General features: G+C 53.7%; 1 protein-coding gene across 3 annotated transcripts in view; it reads left to right on the forward strand.

The window, feature by feature from the left end:
• TTC28 (tetratricopeptide repeat domain 28) overlaps window positions 1-16,202 on the forward strand; it is a 358,389-nt gene that overhangs the window by 267,074 nt on the left and 75,113 nt on the right. For all 3 annotated transcript variants that reach the window (XM_067539398.1, XM_067539400.1, XM_067539399.1), the window contains one exon: window positions 12,260-12,767. In XM_067539398.1, coding sequence (XP_067395499.1) covers window positions 12,260-12,767 — 508 coding nt within the window. The remainder of the gene's footprint in view (window positions 1-12,259; window positions 12,768-16,202) is intronic.

Here is a 16,202-nt window from a genome sequence, read left to right on the forward strand (position 1 = left end):
ACCGAGGAAAGGTATGCCAGTGTAAACTCAGGTATGAATTTAAACTGATGAAGCTACACTGGTATAACATCCTGTGTAGACATTCATATTCTGGTTTAAAAGGGCCTTTTTTGTTTGTTTGTTTTAGCTTATACTGCATTGAAAGGGGATTAAGCTAAAACAAAAACAAAAGCCATTCTTATTCCGAAATTAGTGTGTCCACAGGGGGACTTGTACCAGTTTAATTACATTGCTACTGGTGAAGTAGTAACCTTCCTGTGTAGACAAGCCTGACTACTTGCAGTCTTTAATGAAGTCTTCGCAGCACCCCTGTGAGGTAGGGAAGTGCTGTCCCCATTTCACAGATGAGGAACTGAGACACAGAGAGACTACGCAGGAAGTCTGTAGCAGAGGTCTCTGCCCCACCCCATTCCAACCCCCAGTGCTGTACCAGCAAAGCCCACCCCCCCTCCCAACATGCCAGCACAGAAGGAGCAAAGACAGAGTGCGGAGAATCTGAAGGGTAAGTGGCAGCACCGTGCCTTTGAAGGTGGAATGGAGAGCCCTGGGTTGTTACTTTGCCAGGGGTCCGGGAAAGGCTCATATTAGATGCTAGGTGAATTTCACTTTACTCTCTTCCCCTCAGCTGGCCCCTCCAACCTTCTTCGCTTTGCAAGTAAGCTAGTGCCCCTCTCCCCATCCCTCTGCTAGCACCTGGGGAACCAAAGCCACCCTGTCCAGGGCTGATCTGAAAGGGAGGTGCCCGTGAATTGTTGAGGATCCTAGTATTTGGTTCTGTTTAGCATCAGAACTCGATGGGGAGTAAGAGAAGGAAGGCGATCCAGGCCCCTGAAGGCCCGCAGCAGCTGCAGACTGACGTGAGTGAGAGTGTACTTTTCAGCCCAGGAAAACAGCTGAACTCCACCAATTTAAAAGATTATAAATCAAAAGGGAGGTGTTGAGCCTTGGTGTTTACATCAGCAGAGAATTCTGTAGCTCGGGGTCTTGAGAAGTTTGCTTCCTTTGAGTCCAGCATTCCCACAGAGCTCCCACAATCACCCACTGCCTGACCCACGCCCAGCAATTGAACCACTGGCTCCTGGTTAGAGCTACGTCTGGGGTGGAGGTGACCATGGCCTGCCTCCAAGCACTGCGCTGGGGAGTGGGGCCAAGTGCTGCCTGGGGGCTGGGCTCTCGCTCAGTGCTGCCCCATGGGGACTTGACTTCCAGGAGTGCCTGATCTATTTCCAGTTCTCCTCCTGTCTGCGCTGATGGAAGCCATGTTTCTGCTATCCAGACATCATCTTTGGCGAGTGTGTATGCACCAGGGCTGGGAGGAGCCTTCTGACAATCACCACAGACACTGCAGTATTCACGGCTAATGTGCATGGTGTTCTCACCTACAGGGCTGAGCTCTCACTCTGATACCTTTTTCCTAACAGGATAGCTGTGAAATGGCCGCTTTCTGGCTTAGGTCAAACATCCCAGGCCCTTGTGTTTCCTTATTATCAAGTCCCCCTGTAATTGTGCTTTTTATTATACATATGTTTAGCATCAGGCTCTTTACCCTCCTGAGTGAGAAAAGCTAATCTGGCTGGTCTCAGGAAAAGCAGAATAATTAGAAATGTATTTTCTTTTTGAAAACTCCCTTCTGTGCCTCAGCTTGGTTGCAGGAGAGTCTGCTTCTTCTTCGAGTGTTTGCTCATGTCCATTCCACTATAGGTGTGTGCACGCCTCCGTGCACAGTTATCTGGAACTTCTTCCCCTTAGCAGATCTCGCAGGGCCGGCTCTGGTGCCCCTTGGAGCCCCATGCACATGCCGCGGTATATGAGGCGCTGCCGGCCCTACGCCCCCTCAGTTCCATCTTTCCGCCCGTGGGTTGCTGGAACTAGCCTTGCTCGCAGTAAGTACTATTCCCCTTGTTTGGTCTTGTTGATATTCTAAGTTAGTTTTAGTTAGTTAAGTAGTTGTTAAGTGTTGTTTAGAGTAGTTAGAGATAAGGCAAGTCCCTGCGGGGACTTCGAGCGGCTGGGCCATGCCCCGGTAGCCAGGCTTCAAGCCACGTGCCTCCTGTGGGAAGGCCTTCCCCCTCAGTGACCCCCCATGACCTCTGCCTTAAGTGCGTGGGGGAAGCCCACAGAAAAGAGAAGTGTAAGATCTGCAGGGCTTTTAAACCGAGGACTCAAAAGGACTGAGAAATCTGGTTGAAAGCCCTGTCGATGGAAGCAGCGTTCCGCCTGGCGTCCGTGCCGACCTGCTCCACATCAGTACCGAGCGTGACCTCGGTACAGCGCACACTGTCAGCACCTCCCTCGACTTGGCACCGAGCAACATCCCTGGCACTGAAGAGGAAGAAGCAGCGTGCAGAGTGTGGACATTTCTCTGCGCTGTCGGTACGGCCAGGGTCAAGTGCAGAGATGCACCGGTGCCTGCATCTCCGGTCAGGGAGCCTCCCCCAATTCCTGGGAGTGGGAGAGTGCCCCTGCCGACGCCGTCGACACTGGAGGCTTTTCAGGTGGCAAGAGCCTTGTTGGCCTTGCCTACGCCAGCTCCGCCCCCCTGCTCCGCTGAGGGAGAAGGGGCCACTGCCACGGGGGAAACCCGCATTGGGTCCCCCTGAATTGCGGTGGAGATGCCCGGTACGGGGAGGAAGATCTCCCGCCTGACGACCTCCGGGGGTAGTGCAGAGCCGCTCACCCAGTAGTTGCTCCAGGTCGGCATTGTCGAGCCGACCTGCTCCGGCACAGGACACCGAGTCTCCCTCTCGGCTCCAACATCGATCCGCAGCACCAGAGGCAGCGCATGGCAGGAGGTGGCACCGGTCGAGGTCTGCCAGGCAGCACTCGGACAGCTCCCGTTCCAGATCCCCGGCAGCAAGGAGTTTGCCCGCACCGAGGCGGCATGGAACCCGGTCGCCGGAGGAAGACCTGGCACAGCAGAGTTCGCGGCGCAGAGAATCTGGTCACCAGAGTCCGGCTCAGCACCGAGGAGTTCAGGGGCAGCGCCAGCCTTGGTCACCAAAGGGGTCTGCAGGGCTGCAAGGCAAGCGGCAGCGGAAATCATCGGTACCGAGACGACGCTCCGGTACCTCTAGCTCTTTGGAGGGCACCCCTGCTCCTTGGCACCACTCGTGACGACGGAGGCAGTCCTCATCGTCCTCCAGCTCGGAGGCGTCGAGAGGGCGGTCCCCGGCACGGAAGGGTGCCCGGGACCGAGGATGAACACAGCACCGCCGGTCCAGGGCCTCTGACTATGATGATGGCTCGGGGTCTCCCGGGGGGACAGTCGTCGGGCGAGTCGATGCCCCCACAAAGCGTCACAGCCTGTGGTGCTAAGTCAGCCCCGGGGTGGCCCCGGGGACAATGGCCACAACAATGTCGGGGGTGCAGCCCATGCCTCTGGCACAGGAAAAGGCCCATAGACACCACTCCTTGGATGAGGAGTCGGACCCCATGGAGGGACCCTCAGCGGGTACAACCCTGCGCCAGGAGGGGGCGCACCCCCCGGAGTCACCTCAACAGTCTTCTTCCCCCTCAGCTGATGAGGCAGTCTCCCGGGACCACTCGGCACCACTGAAGGGTTTCAGGGCGCACCAGAAGCTGCTCAAGAGGGTGGCCTCCAACTTGGGGCTGGAGGTGAAGGAGTTAAGAGGCCGAAGATAGCCTCTTCAATGTGCTGGTGGCCTCTGCCCCAGCGAGAGTGGCCCTGCCAGTCCACGAAAGGTCCCTAAGATGGTAAAGGCCCTGTGGCAAACCCCCTCCTTGGTCGCCGCTACGTCAGAGGTGGCCGAGAAGAAATATTATGTCCCGGCTAAAGGGTTTGAGTATTTGTTTACTCACCCGCCCCGGGAACCCTGGTGGTAGACGCGGCTAACCAGCGAGATAGGCAAGGTCAGCCAGGGTCCAGTGCTAAGAACAAAGACAATCAGAAGCTGGACTTGTTTGGGAGAAAGGTTTATTCCACGGCAAGCCTGCAGCTCAGGATTGCCAACCATCAGGCCCTCCTGGACTGATATAATTTCAACCTGTGGGACTCCCTCAGGCGGTTCGCTGGACCAGGCTGCAGACTTTAGCACTATCGTGGAGGAAGGAACCACAGTAGCAAGGGCAGCGCCCCAGACATCCTGTGGCGCTGCTGACTCAGCAGGCAGGGCCATAGCCTCCGCCATCCGTATGAGAAGGTGCTCGTGGCTGAAATCCTCGGGCCTGTCCCAGGAGGTGCAGCAGTCTATTCAGGACCTGCCCTTCGATGGGTCGGCCCTATTCTCCGACCAGACCGATGCGAAGTTGCACGGTCTGAAGGACTCCAGGGCCACGCTTCGCTCCCTGGGCCTTTACATGCCCCAGTTTTCCAGGCCTCAGTCAAGGCCCCAGGCGCAGCAGCAGCCAAGGCCTCTGCCCAGGCCTTTTCAACCCTATAGGGATAGGAATGGGGGTTTAGAAGAAGGAATCAGCCCCCCGGCTCGTTCTCAGCTCCTCAGCAGGGGCCCCCAGGATGTCGGGCAACCGGGGAAAGCAATTTTGATGGTGCATTCGACGGTGACGCCCCGGCTGCTCTCCTGGATCCACCCCACCCCTTCCTAAACAGGTTAAGGCCCTTCTGTCCCAAATGGGCAAAGATCATGTCGGACTGTTGGGTCCTTGGGATAGTCTCGGGGAGCTATGCCCTGCAGTTTACATCTACCCCCCCCAACAACCCTCCCCCTACGTCTCTCTTCAGGGACCCCTCTCACGAGCAACTTCTCTTGCAGGAGGTGGACACCCCCCTCAACCTCGGAGCGGTGGAAATGGTGCCTCAAGGCAGAAGGGGGAAGGAGTTCTATTCGAAGGGGGGGTCTGAGACCCATATTAGACCTGTGTCGTCTAATCAAATATGTCAAACGACTCAGGTTTCGCATGGTCTCCCTAGCCTCCATAATCCCTTCGCTGGATCCAGGAGACTGGTATGCCGCCCTAGACCTCGAGGACGCATACTTTCACGTGTCTATCCTCCCCGGTCACAGGCGTTTTCTACGTTTCACGGTGGCTGGCTCCCAATACCAGTTTACAGCCCTGCCCTTTGGCCTATCTTCGGCTCCAAGGGTGTTCAGCAAGTGCATGGCGGTAGTGGCTGTCAACCTGAGACGAAAGGGAGTGAAAATGTTTCCTTATCTGGGTGATTGGCTGATCAGGGGCAGGTCCAGGTCCCAAGTGCAGGAAAGCGTGACCCTCACTTGCTCCATGTGCAGCAGGCTGGGACTGCTCATAAACGAGCAGAAGTCCACGCTAACCCCAGTGCAACGCATAGAATTCATTGGGGCCACCCTGGACGCTTCCCAGGCCAGAGCCTTCCTGCCTCAACCATGTTTCGAGGCGATGGTCTCTATCATCTCCCAGCTGCACTGCTGCCCCACGACAACAGCCAGGCACTGCCTACAGCTGTTAGGCCACATGGCGGCCTGCACGTACGTAGTGAGACTAGCTCGCCTGAGGCTCAGACCTCTTCAGGCATGGTTGGCCTCGGTACACCCATTGGACTGGGTGGTCACAGTTCCCCCGTCCGTCTTAGCCTCCCTAAACTGGTGGCGGACTCCCAGGGCAGTGATGAAGGGCGTTCCGTTCAGGGAACTGGTCCCGTCAGTCACCCTAATTTCCGACGTGTCAGACGTAGGATGTGGAGCCCACATCACCGCCAACCTAGGCACTCAGGGGCTCTGGGCGGGGGAGGAGATGCGCTTGCACATCAACATGAAGGAGCTGAGGGCTATTCACCTAGCGTGCAAGGCAGAATGACAGGCAGAATGGTGCAGGTGCTGACGGACAACATGGAGGCGGTTTACCTGTTGGGCGGAGTCCCGGGGTATTCCGCCCAGCCTCTCACCTGTACAGGCAATCCTGGAGTATCTGCTCCAGCTAAAGCTTCAGGGTCTGGTGTTGGCCCGCTGAAGGTTCACCTGGTGGCCATTTTGGCTTTCCATCAGCCGCAAGAGGGGAGATCCCTGTTCTCCCATCCCACGTTGGTCAGGTTCCTTGAGGTGGAGAGGCTTTATCTGCAGGTCTGTGTCCCGGTGCCTCCCTGGGATCTCAACCTGGTCCTCTCGAGACTCACGGGGCCCCCCTTGGAACCCATGGCTTCATGCCCTCTGCTCTTCCTTTCATGGAAGGTGTAGCCTTCCTGGTGGCCATTACCTCAGCTAGGAGGGTCTCCGAGATTAGGGCCTTGACCTCGGAGCCCCCTTATACTGTATTCTATAAGGACAAGGTTCAGCTGAGTCCGCAGCCTTCCTACCCAAGGTGGTTTCCCAATTTCATTGTAATCAAGATATTTTTCTCCACATGTCTTTTCCCAAACCGCACAGTTCAGCGGAAGAGAGGAGATGGCATTCGCTGGACGTGAGACGAGCCCTGGCCTTCTACATCGAGCGTACAAAGCCATTCCAGAAATCGACGCGGCTCTTCATCGCAGTGGCCGACCGGATGAAAGTCTCACCTGTCTCCACCCAGCGCGTCTCCTCGTGGTTTACATCATGCATCAAGTGCTGCTACGAGCAAGCGAAGGTGCCGCTTCCAGGAACCATCACAGCGCACTCAACTAGAGCTCAAGCCTCTTCTACAGCCTTCCGGGAGAGAGTGCCCCTAGAGAGAGTGCAGGACATCTGCAAAGCTGCCACCTGGTCGTCGGTGCATACCTTCACATCCCACTACGCCATCGACCAGCAGGCGATAGAGGACACGGGATTCGGCAGAGCGGTGCTGAGGGCAGCTCACCGGTAACTCCGGCCCACCTTGAAAGGTATTGCTTGTTAGTCATCTATAGAGGAGTGGACATGAGCAAGCACTCGAAGAAGAAAACAAGGTTACTTACCAGTAACTGCTGTTCTTCGAGATGTGTTGCTCATGTCCATTCCACAACCCACCCCCCATCCCCGCTGCCGGAGTTAGCAGAAAGAAGGGACTGAGGGGGCGTAGGGCCGGCAGCGCCTCATATACCGCGGCGTGTGTGTGGGGCTTCAGGGGGCACCGGAGCCGGCCCTCCGAGATCTGCTAAGGGGAAAAAGTTCTGGGTAACCATGCACGGAGGCGTACACACACCTATAGTGGAATGCATATGAGCAACACATCTCGAAGAACAGCAGTCATTGGTAAGTAACCTTGCTTTTCCATGAAAGCAATAAATTGCATGATTATAGGTGGAGCAACCTCCACTGTAAGATTTGTCTTTGTCAGCTTTATAAAGCATTAATTTTCTTCACGTCTCCTGAAGCAAAACCCCAGTGGTACCAAGCCAGAGTCTCCCATCACCCTGATGCAAAGCCAAGCCACTCCTGAGCATGCATCTGGAGTCCACTTCAGGCAGACACCTCAGGGATCCACCTTGCCTCGATGCTCCCCTTGTGGTGGTACAAGGCTTTTTCAAATGCAGATGGAATTCCCTTCCTCTGTTAGCTCTATGCACGAGCCACTGAAAGTTCCCAGTGGACGTTCTGCGGAGGATTGTATTAAGTATACAATGAATATGACTTCCCCAGTTCTGTTCCCAGTTCCCAGAAGCATGTCCCTGCTGTCCCTGAGCAGATTTAATCACCAAATTGCTTCCAAATACTAGTTCAGTGTCAGGCTCCACAGTCTTCCCACTAATGACCCCCAAGAGTACAGTGTGAGCACTGATAATTATCTTACTGCAGAAAAAATGCTGCAGGGAACTAGCCCAGGAGAAGCCGAAAGCACCATGGGCACTCCTGCAGACACAAAAATGATCGAGAAATCTGTCTCCGAGTCTACACAGGGCACACATCCTTCTGCTCACCAGTCCAAAGCACTGCAGAATAAAATACATGGGAATAGCCCAGTGGGAGCACCACAGTGGGAGCGAAGGCTTGTCAAGCCCCTCCTGCCCAACCCATATTCCCTATGCTTCCTCTTCTGGCTGTGCCTGGGGGTGAGGCTGGACTAAGTGATTACAAACCCTGGGAATAAATTACTGTAATAGCCCAAATCTCTGGTTCCCAAGCCTGGGGACTTGCTAAATGCTTCTTCTCAGTGTGCAATGTGAGGTTCTCTGGATGTGGCAGAGTGCTGAGATCCACTGCTTTCATGTCACGCCTCTTCTCCCCAGCTACTGCACCTTGGACGTGGCTGAGTGTGTTCTGATTAACTGAGGCTGCAGGGGTTGGGTTGCACTGGGCTTTAACTATGTCTAGAACAGGCTACCAGCATCTCTGCGCTTGTCACCAGAGCTGATGGGAGCCCAGGTGTATTTTGTTTGAGTCACGGCCTGTACAGGGCCTTACACTGTTCTGGACAGAGCCTATACAAGGTTTCTAAGGGCATGCGTTTTACCATTGGGCTAGGAATATAGATACAACATTGAGCCATTTTCACTTGAATGAAATTTCACAAAGCAAAAATTCTGATTTCTGCCTCTAGTTCTCCATCAGACCCACCCTCAAATAACTGCAGTTCCGTTTTAGTGCTTGCCAAATAGTTACTTCATTAAATTGCTGGAGAACTCTTTCCAAACAGCCAAACCGCTTTCAAGCTGCTATGAAACTAACTTGGATGGAATGGGGCCTCCTCCCAGTTCCACTTGCTGCTGCTGCTGAATGTATGGAAACAAAGTGGCCCTGCTGGAATGGATAACCCTGCTTGCAACCTCAGCCAGCCTGCCAGTGAGAGGGTTTGGGAGGCCAGCATCATGTCTGCAGCCTCCCCCACACCACCAGGGTAATGAGGCGCTGCACCTTCGCAGTTAGGTACATGGATTCATTCCCTACAAATCCACGTCCATTCCCAGATAAGTTATTGTTCTGCTGGGACCCCTCGTCTTTGGTTCAGCTAGCTGGCTGACAAACTCTTGGTAACTGCCTAAAACTTTCCAGCATTAGCAGGAGTTGCAGAAGTGAGGGGTGGGGCCAGGAGCCAGTGCAGGAATGTTCTGTGAGGTGCCCCATAGGAAATAGTCTTCTGAGCAAATACTGTAACTGCCTTTTTACCAGCACTGTCTGCACATGAGACAAGTGACTTCCTGCCTGACGAGAAGCCCCCCTTTCTACTCTATCACTTTGCAGAACATGTCTCTCCAGCAATCCTACCTGGGCCATTGGTGCAGCCCATCAGCCTTCTGGTCCCAGCAGAAATGGTCTCTCCCTTTTTCAACAGCCTTCCCTGTAGCAAAGTGTAACTCCTTCCTTTTCAGGAGAGCAGTCAGGCTCCAAACCCCTGCAAAGTGATGTCCTATAAGCTCATTGCGGTGCTCACTAGCTGGAGTAGGTGGATTGGCGCAGCGTGTCCCAGGGCCGAGCGTAACTTCCAGCCCAGGCCGACTCATTCGGTCCCCTCGCTCCGCACTACCAGGGATGTGTGTAAGAGCAGGTTAGGGAAATTGCCGCCAGCTGCTGCCCTTTCCAGTCTGGTGTAAGTTACAGCAGCAAAAGCAACTTAACTGAATCAAGCCCTAGATGGCAGCATGGTTACCAAAGCCTGGCTCAGCCATGCCCCTCGTGTTGGATTGCAGGAATTCCATTCCAGCCTCTTCTCTTTGGCCAGCAGGATCAGGCCCATCAGGAGATGTGGAAGGGGAATCCTCAGGGCTCTAAGAGGAGCACTTCCGAGACCCCCAGGGAACCCCTAGGAAAGTCATCTGACTTTCTATCCCAGGGGTGTGCATCAGCCTCACCAGGGAAATCACCATGCTGGTCTCAGGGGTTGGCTGCCTGTTGTGTTGCATGAAGTTCATCTGCAGCATAAAGTCAAAACCGAAGTCATTGTGAATTCTGTCAGGTTTATGGTATAATTAAGCTGCCTAAAAGGATACCTCAGGGAAAGCAAATGCAGCTTCGCTGTTCATAGAGCTGGCCAAGGTAGCGCTTCTTGCCAACTTTCGATTCTCATGACCTCTCAGTTGTGTTTAGTAGCTAATCTCTTGCCTCATCTTCTTGTATCAGAAAAGCTGGTTTCCTTATGAATCTGTTAATTTGCATCAGCACAGCACATTTACAAACCCTTGGTTTGGAAACAGTAGTACATTAATGTTGCTGAGCATGGAAATAATTTATCCTCTGTGCTATCTGCCCTTCGCTCTGGCCCATAGATTTTCCTGACACTGCAGTATTCTTCCACCTGTGATACAACTGTAATAAAAATAATCATTAGGAAGGCTCCTCTGGCCTCAGTTGTTGAAAGCCCTGAAAGACGAGTTGCTGTAGCTGGAGAGGCTGTAGCTACTTAGAACAGTCTAGTGCAGCACCAGATGAGGGGACTGGAACCAGCTTTCCTGATAGAGAAGAAACCTTCTGATCTACTGCCCATTCATCTCTGGGTGCATGTGATGCGGTGCGCAGGAAGGGGTTAATGGCCTGCCCAGAGACAGGGACTGAAGTTGAACCCATCTCAGCTGTTGGCTGTGTCCAGTCTGGAGGCAAGGCCCTCCAGCTGAAGGGATCAGGAAAATCTCAGCATAGCAAGAAGTGGCTGCACTGCCCCAGGGAAGGCACCCAGGCTGGGTGGGAACTGCATTTTCAAAGGCCTATATCTGCTGGGGGGAGACGTGGCTTCCATGGGGAGCGGATGGCGGGTTTTAACAGCAGGCTTTTCATGGCTACTGGGGACAGACCCCAGCAGACGCTCGGCGCACGACCCTCCCTATAAATGTAAAATGTTTTCCTCCTAACCTCACTCTGGGGTGAGTCCATCTTGTGGGATCCTGCTGTCATCCTCTGGCCTTCACTGACACAGCAGCTGCTCAGGGCAACTCAGGCGGCAGGGTATGATCTACAGACACCTAAACCGTTGGGTCCAGGAGACATTTTTCTCCCTGGCTGATGCTCTAGGAGTTGAGTTGGGCTGAATGCCAGAGCTGCTAGCGCTCAGGGTATCTCCATAAGGAGCCCTCAGCTCTGGAACTTGCTTCCCCTATTGCTCCAACAAAGCGGGAGTTAATTGGCCTTTTGGGCAGGCTGCAAAACCCACCTGCTTCCCCAGGCTTTCAAGGAGCAGGTGGGTAGATATTGATGGTTTCTCTTGGTGGGCAGAGTCTAATCATTGATCGTTTATCGTTGTACCTGTCCTGGAGTTTGGGTGTGGGGTCAGTTTACACACTGCTCTAAATAAACAGCAGCTGCAGGAAACCACCCTCCTAAGCCCAGGGAGTTATCGAGGGGTGAGGGGAGGGGGGCACAGGCGCCAGGATGGATAGCCAGGTACACTTAGCAGTGCTGAGACATCTTAGCACCATCTCAGCTGGCCAGTTCTGGATAATGCCCTTGGGTAGCTGTGGTGTAAATGAGCATGAGTCAGAGATCACCGTGGGCCACTCAGTGCCACCTGCTCTCGGAGACAGCAGAAGGGCTGGGCAGCAAAGGGAATGGAAACATGGGAGCCATGGATTGTCCCGGACCTGGAAGCAGGGGTCAGTGCACCTTCTGCAGCAGGGCTGAGTTATCCTTAAGGCACAGTAAGGAATGTGGCCTTGGCACCTGGTCCCTGGCCCTGCTCTAAGGGTCTGTGTCGTTGCTCTGCCAAACGGATGCAGAGCCCAGCTCCCAGGTCCTTGCAGGTGGGGCGGATAAAAGAGAAGCTGATTTTCACATCCTTTGTCTTGTTAAATATAAAGTCTGTCCATGTGCTGATGAGTCACAATCTCAAAAGGCTTTTTGGATTTATTTCAAATGCTCTTCCCTCCCCTGTAAAGACATGGGACTCCGGTCGCTAGAGCATCCTTCCTCCACTCTGCTCTCCCAGCTCACGACTTTGCTGTGAGAACGGGAATGAACGTAGTGTTACAGTAGTGATGAGAGATGGGCTGAGATGCAGCTGCCTATGGGGGGGACTCTGCTCTCTCAGGCGGCTCACACGGCTTGGTCTCACCTCACGGCGCCTGATACTGCCTCAGTATTCCTGCAGATTCCACATTCTGTATTACCCCAGAGTCGCTAGCTTTTGCAGCGCTGCGGGTCTCCCGACTGCGTCTCTCAGGGTCTGGGAAGGAATGTCCCTCGGTCAGAATCCCAAGCAGTCCTTGCCAGCCCCCAGGTGCCCCTGGGCCGCTCATTGCCCTGAACTGCCTCCGAGACAGGCCCAGGTGCTGGAGCGGCACAAACTGCACATTGCCCACTTTGGCAGCTGGGGATTTTTCTCCTGAACATATGTTGCAGGTGCAGATAGCCAGGCTTCCGCTGAACCGCCGGTAAGCAGAGTTGGAGCCTCCCCGGAAGAGTCTGTTAGAGGTTAATGGGTGAATGTTGTGAGTCATTTGACCTGACTCTGTTTCCATAGGCGCTCACCCTCTCTCTCTGTCTCGCAGGCAGCTTCCTCAGCTCTGAGCAGCCTGGGCCACGTCTACACAGCCATTGGCGATTACCCCAATGCACTGGCTAGTCACAAGCAGTGTGTCCTCCTTGCGAAGCAATCCAAAGACGAGCTGTCGGAGGCTCGGGAGCTGGGTAACATGGGGGCAGTGTACATTGCTATGGGGGACTTTGAGAACGCAGTGCGGTGCCACGAGCAGCACCTGAAGATTGCCAAGGAGCTGGGGAACAAGCGGGAGGAGGCACGGGCCTATAGCAACCTGGGCAGCGCCTACCACTACCGGAGGAACTTCGACAAGGCTATGTCCTATCACAACTACGTGCTGGAGCTGGCCCAGGAGCTGGCCGAGAAGGCCATTGAGATGCGGGCCTATGCTGGCCTGGGCCATGCTGCCAGGTGTATGCAAGATCTGGAGCGGGCCAAGCAGTACCATGAAGAACAGCTGGGCATTGCTGAGAGTCTGCAGGACCGAGCCGCTGAGGGCAGAGCGTCTTCCAATCTAGGTAAGTGCCCTGTGTGGGGCAGAGTGCATTCAAAGAGTGTAGCAATGACTAACCACATGGCCTGCTGCAGGGAACTTTGCTGTGTCAACTTCTCAGATACCCTGCTTCCACCAAGCCAGCTCCTCATCTTAGTCCCGTCTTTCCAGCGGCGAGCGGGCACTTTGCAGGTTCAAAGTGCCGAAGCAATGTGCCCAGCCTTTTAATGTGTCCAAGTGGCAGAGTGAAAAGCATGAGGCAATTGCAGAGCGGGGAATGAAATGATACGAGGATGAGGTCGGGTGGTTGCAAACGTGAGCAAAGAGAAGGTTTTAGGGGCAAAGCAGGTGTGGCAGCATGATAATGTCCTCCAGTGGGGCCGAGGGCATCATGTCATGGGTTTGGGAGCCATGCAGGACATCAGGCCCAGCTGAGCAGTCAAGTGTGAGGGCAGGGCATGTTTCATGGTCCAAAAGGTGGCTCTGCTTGTTAACTTTTCAGAGTGCTACTGCTCATGTCCTTCTCTGTAACCCAAAGGATGCATTGGCCAAATCCCGGCAGAGCTGATTTTCAAAGCAAGTGCAGAAACGAACAGATTTTGGATGGCATCCGTCCCTGTGCTGAGGAGACATTCGTGTCCTACAGTACCCACTGGAAGGAGGGTTTACAGGGAACGCTCCCTTCTGCTTCTCCCTTTCCCTGGAGCATTAGGTGGGGAATTCAGAAAGCACAGGTGGTTCTTGCTGCTTTTGCTGTGACTTTCTACATTGTGCGTATCCTGGCTAATTCCCTCAGCAGGCCAAGTGTGGTTGGTGATGGGTGTGGGAGAGAGGGGCTGTGGGATGATGAAATGCCTGTTTGCTGGCAGCCCCCGGCATTGTAATTCTAGCAGGCAGCGCCACACTGTAAATTAGCTTCTGTTGCTGCCTGGCAGTTGGCACTTAGTTCATTTGTAGATGCTAATTGTGCTCTGATGTTATCAGTGGCAGGTAATTGAAATGGGCTTGATGAATTACTTAATTTCTTTTAATAGCTGAGTCTTCAAGAGCTGAATGAAGATGATAAGGTGGAGTGGAGAAAACACAACAGCCCCAGCTTTCTAATTAGTGCTCCGAGTTTCCTTTTCCTTTACTCCAATTATGGCAAATGTGTGAGGCTAAATGGGTTTCTGAGGCAAGAACCCCTTTGTGGCGTTTACCATTGAAGAGCAGCACTGTGCGTTGATAACATTGCTGTTAGTACCACGGGATCTGAGGGCCAAGAGGAGGACGCTGTGAATCTGCCAGCCCCTTATGTTTGTATAAGGGATTTTGCAAAATACAAATGCAAATACATTTAGCAAAGAGCTAATTATGCTCCCCATGTCTGTAGCAGGTGCTGAGACAGGTCTTTTCTGCAGGTGGGCATGAGAACTGCTCTCTGGGTCTGCTGGCAGACAACAGGGCAAGAGTATCGTGTCCTGCGCTCTGCTGGACGGGGTTTGGGGCATGTGCCACGGGGGTGGAAGTGCTTCTGTGGCTATGGTGGGGGTGGGGCTGTGGGCTCTGCTAGCCATGAGCAGGGGGAGCATGTGTCACGGCCTCTGTGGGCAGTTGGGGGGCATTCGTTGCTGACTTTCTCCAGGTCACTTGGGGAGGCCTTTGGGTTCCTGTCAGTTTGGTACGTTGAGCAGCTGACCTGTCGGGCCCCTAGGCCAGAGTCCCTTAGCAAGAGGAACATGGCACTGCCCACCGCAGCCGTTCCTAAAACCATCAGCCAGCCAGGCCTGCGCCTGGACTAAGCCCTGGTGTCTTCGCCGTGGGAACAAGAGTGAATCTAGGATCTCTCCCACTCGTGTGGTCATTGTTCAAACTCAGTTTTATAGGCCTAGAATTAAAAACAAGTTGCTGTCCCTGGCCCCCTGCAGTTTTGCCCTGTGTGGTCTGGACACTTGCCTTTCAGGAGACCAGGGACATGGTGTTCAGGATTGAGTTCAGTGTTAACTGGATAGCGGGGAACCCCTGATAGCATGAGCGCCTTCCTGGGGCGTGGTGGAGATGAGAGTGGGAAGAAAGTGAGCAAGAGTCGGTCTGTGGGGGATTCCATTTCTAATTATCCCCGTTCAGCCGAACTTTTGCTTTAGATCCAGCCGCGCTGCCTGACCAGCCCTAGTAGGATGGAGCCAGCGCTGTCCCTCGGGTTTGACTTCAGGAATCCTAGCTAAATAGAAGGAGCAGAGCTGTTGGGCCAGAGCACCCCTGCTGCTTCTCCTAGCTAGCGCTGTGCAGTTGCTCAAAGGCTGGTTTAGTCCAGCGTGTATCAGTAATGACGAGCTACTTACAACCAGTGGTGAGAGCAGGAGGGAAAGGGGAACCTTTACTGAAGGGCCTTCTCCCCCCTTTGAAGGATGCCCGTCAGAGGGCACGGCCCCCAGGGGGTTCCCACCGAGAGCATCGGAGGATATTTCCCAGTTCTGAACACACAGAGACTGGACTGAAATGGCCTTTGTACAGTACAGAGGACAGACCTAGTGTGTGTGTGTGTGTGTGTGTGTGTGTGTCTTCAAAAGGGGCTAAACCTTCAGCCCGAGGAATTGCTGCAGTTCTCCTCTGCAAAGCACTTCCTTCTTTATGGAGCTCTTCCCCACCTATCTCTGTGCATGTTCAGTTTCTGTCGCTGGAAATGTAGTCTGGGGAAGCAGAAGCTGGAATGGGTTTCCTCAGCGTCGTGATTCCCTGCGTGGGTGTTGAGAGGTTTGTGTTTTCTCAGTTGTTCCCAGCCTGCGTGACTTGCAGTGGGACAGAGTGAGGCCCCTGGAGGCTGGGAGAAGAGCTCAAGTCTGAAACCAAAGGGCATTTTTTCTTCTTTGCTTGTGCCTTAGGTACATTCTGATGCTCTGTTTCTCAGAGCCATGAAACAAAGCTCTTGGCACAGAAATATTGCAGCGATGGGTTTAGCAAGTCTCCACAAGCAAAGCTTTTCACTGTAGCTGCTTTGCCTCGACGCTGAAGGACCCCATGCACCACTAGCATGTGCATGCAGGCTAGTTCTCTCGTCTGCAGACCTCACACATACTCACTTAGGTGCTTAATGCTTTCACCATTTTGCCAGCTCAAAACCTATTGAGGCAAGCCTGGCTTACAAAGTTCTTCTCAGTATGATTATTAATCTTACTGCAGCTTTATATTTACTGATACTTTCATCACATGACTCCAGAAATTCTTCTGCTGAATTGTGAGGCGTTTCCGTGCAGCAGCAAAGTTTTTCTTGACTTGGATTTAAGCCTAAATGTAACTTTGTCAGTAGTGCTGACTCAGCCACTCCACCCTTAACTTTAAAATAGCCTTCCTAGCTTCTAAATGCAGGATCTCCCTCCCATATCAGCTGATACTTTAGCTGCACCTTTCTGTCCTTTTCTCTGTCAGAGTTAAGTTACTCTGAGAAAACAAAATGTGCAGTTCTAGATGAGAAAGTCCATTA

Source organism: Emydura macquarii, unplaced genomic scaffold, assembly GCF_026122565.2.
Source record: "Emydura macquarii macquarii isolate MOO-44397 ecotype Brisbane River unplaced genomic scaffold, CSIRO-AGI_Emac_v2 contig_554, whole genome shotgun sequence".
NCBI lineage: Eukaryota > Metazoa > Chordata > Testudines > Chelidae > Emydura > Emydura macquarii.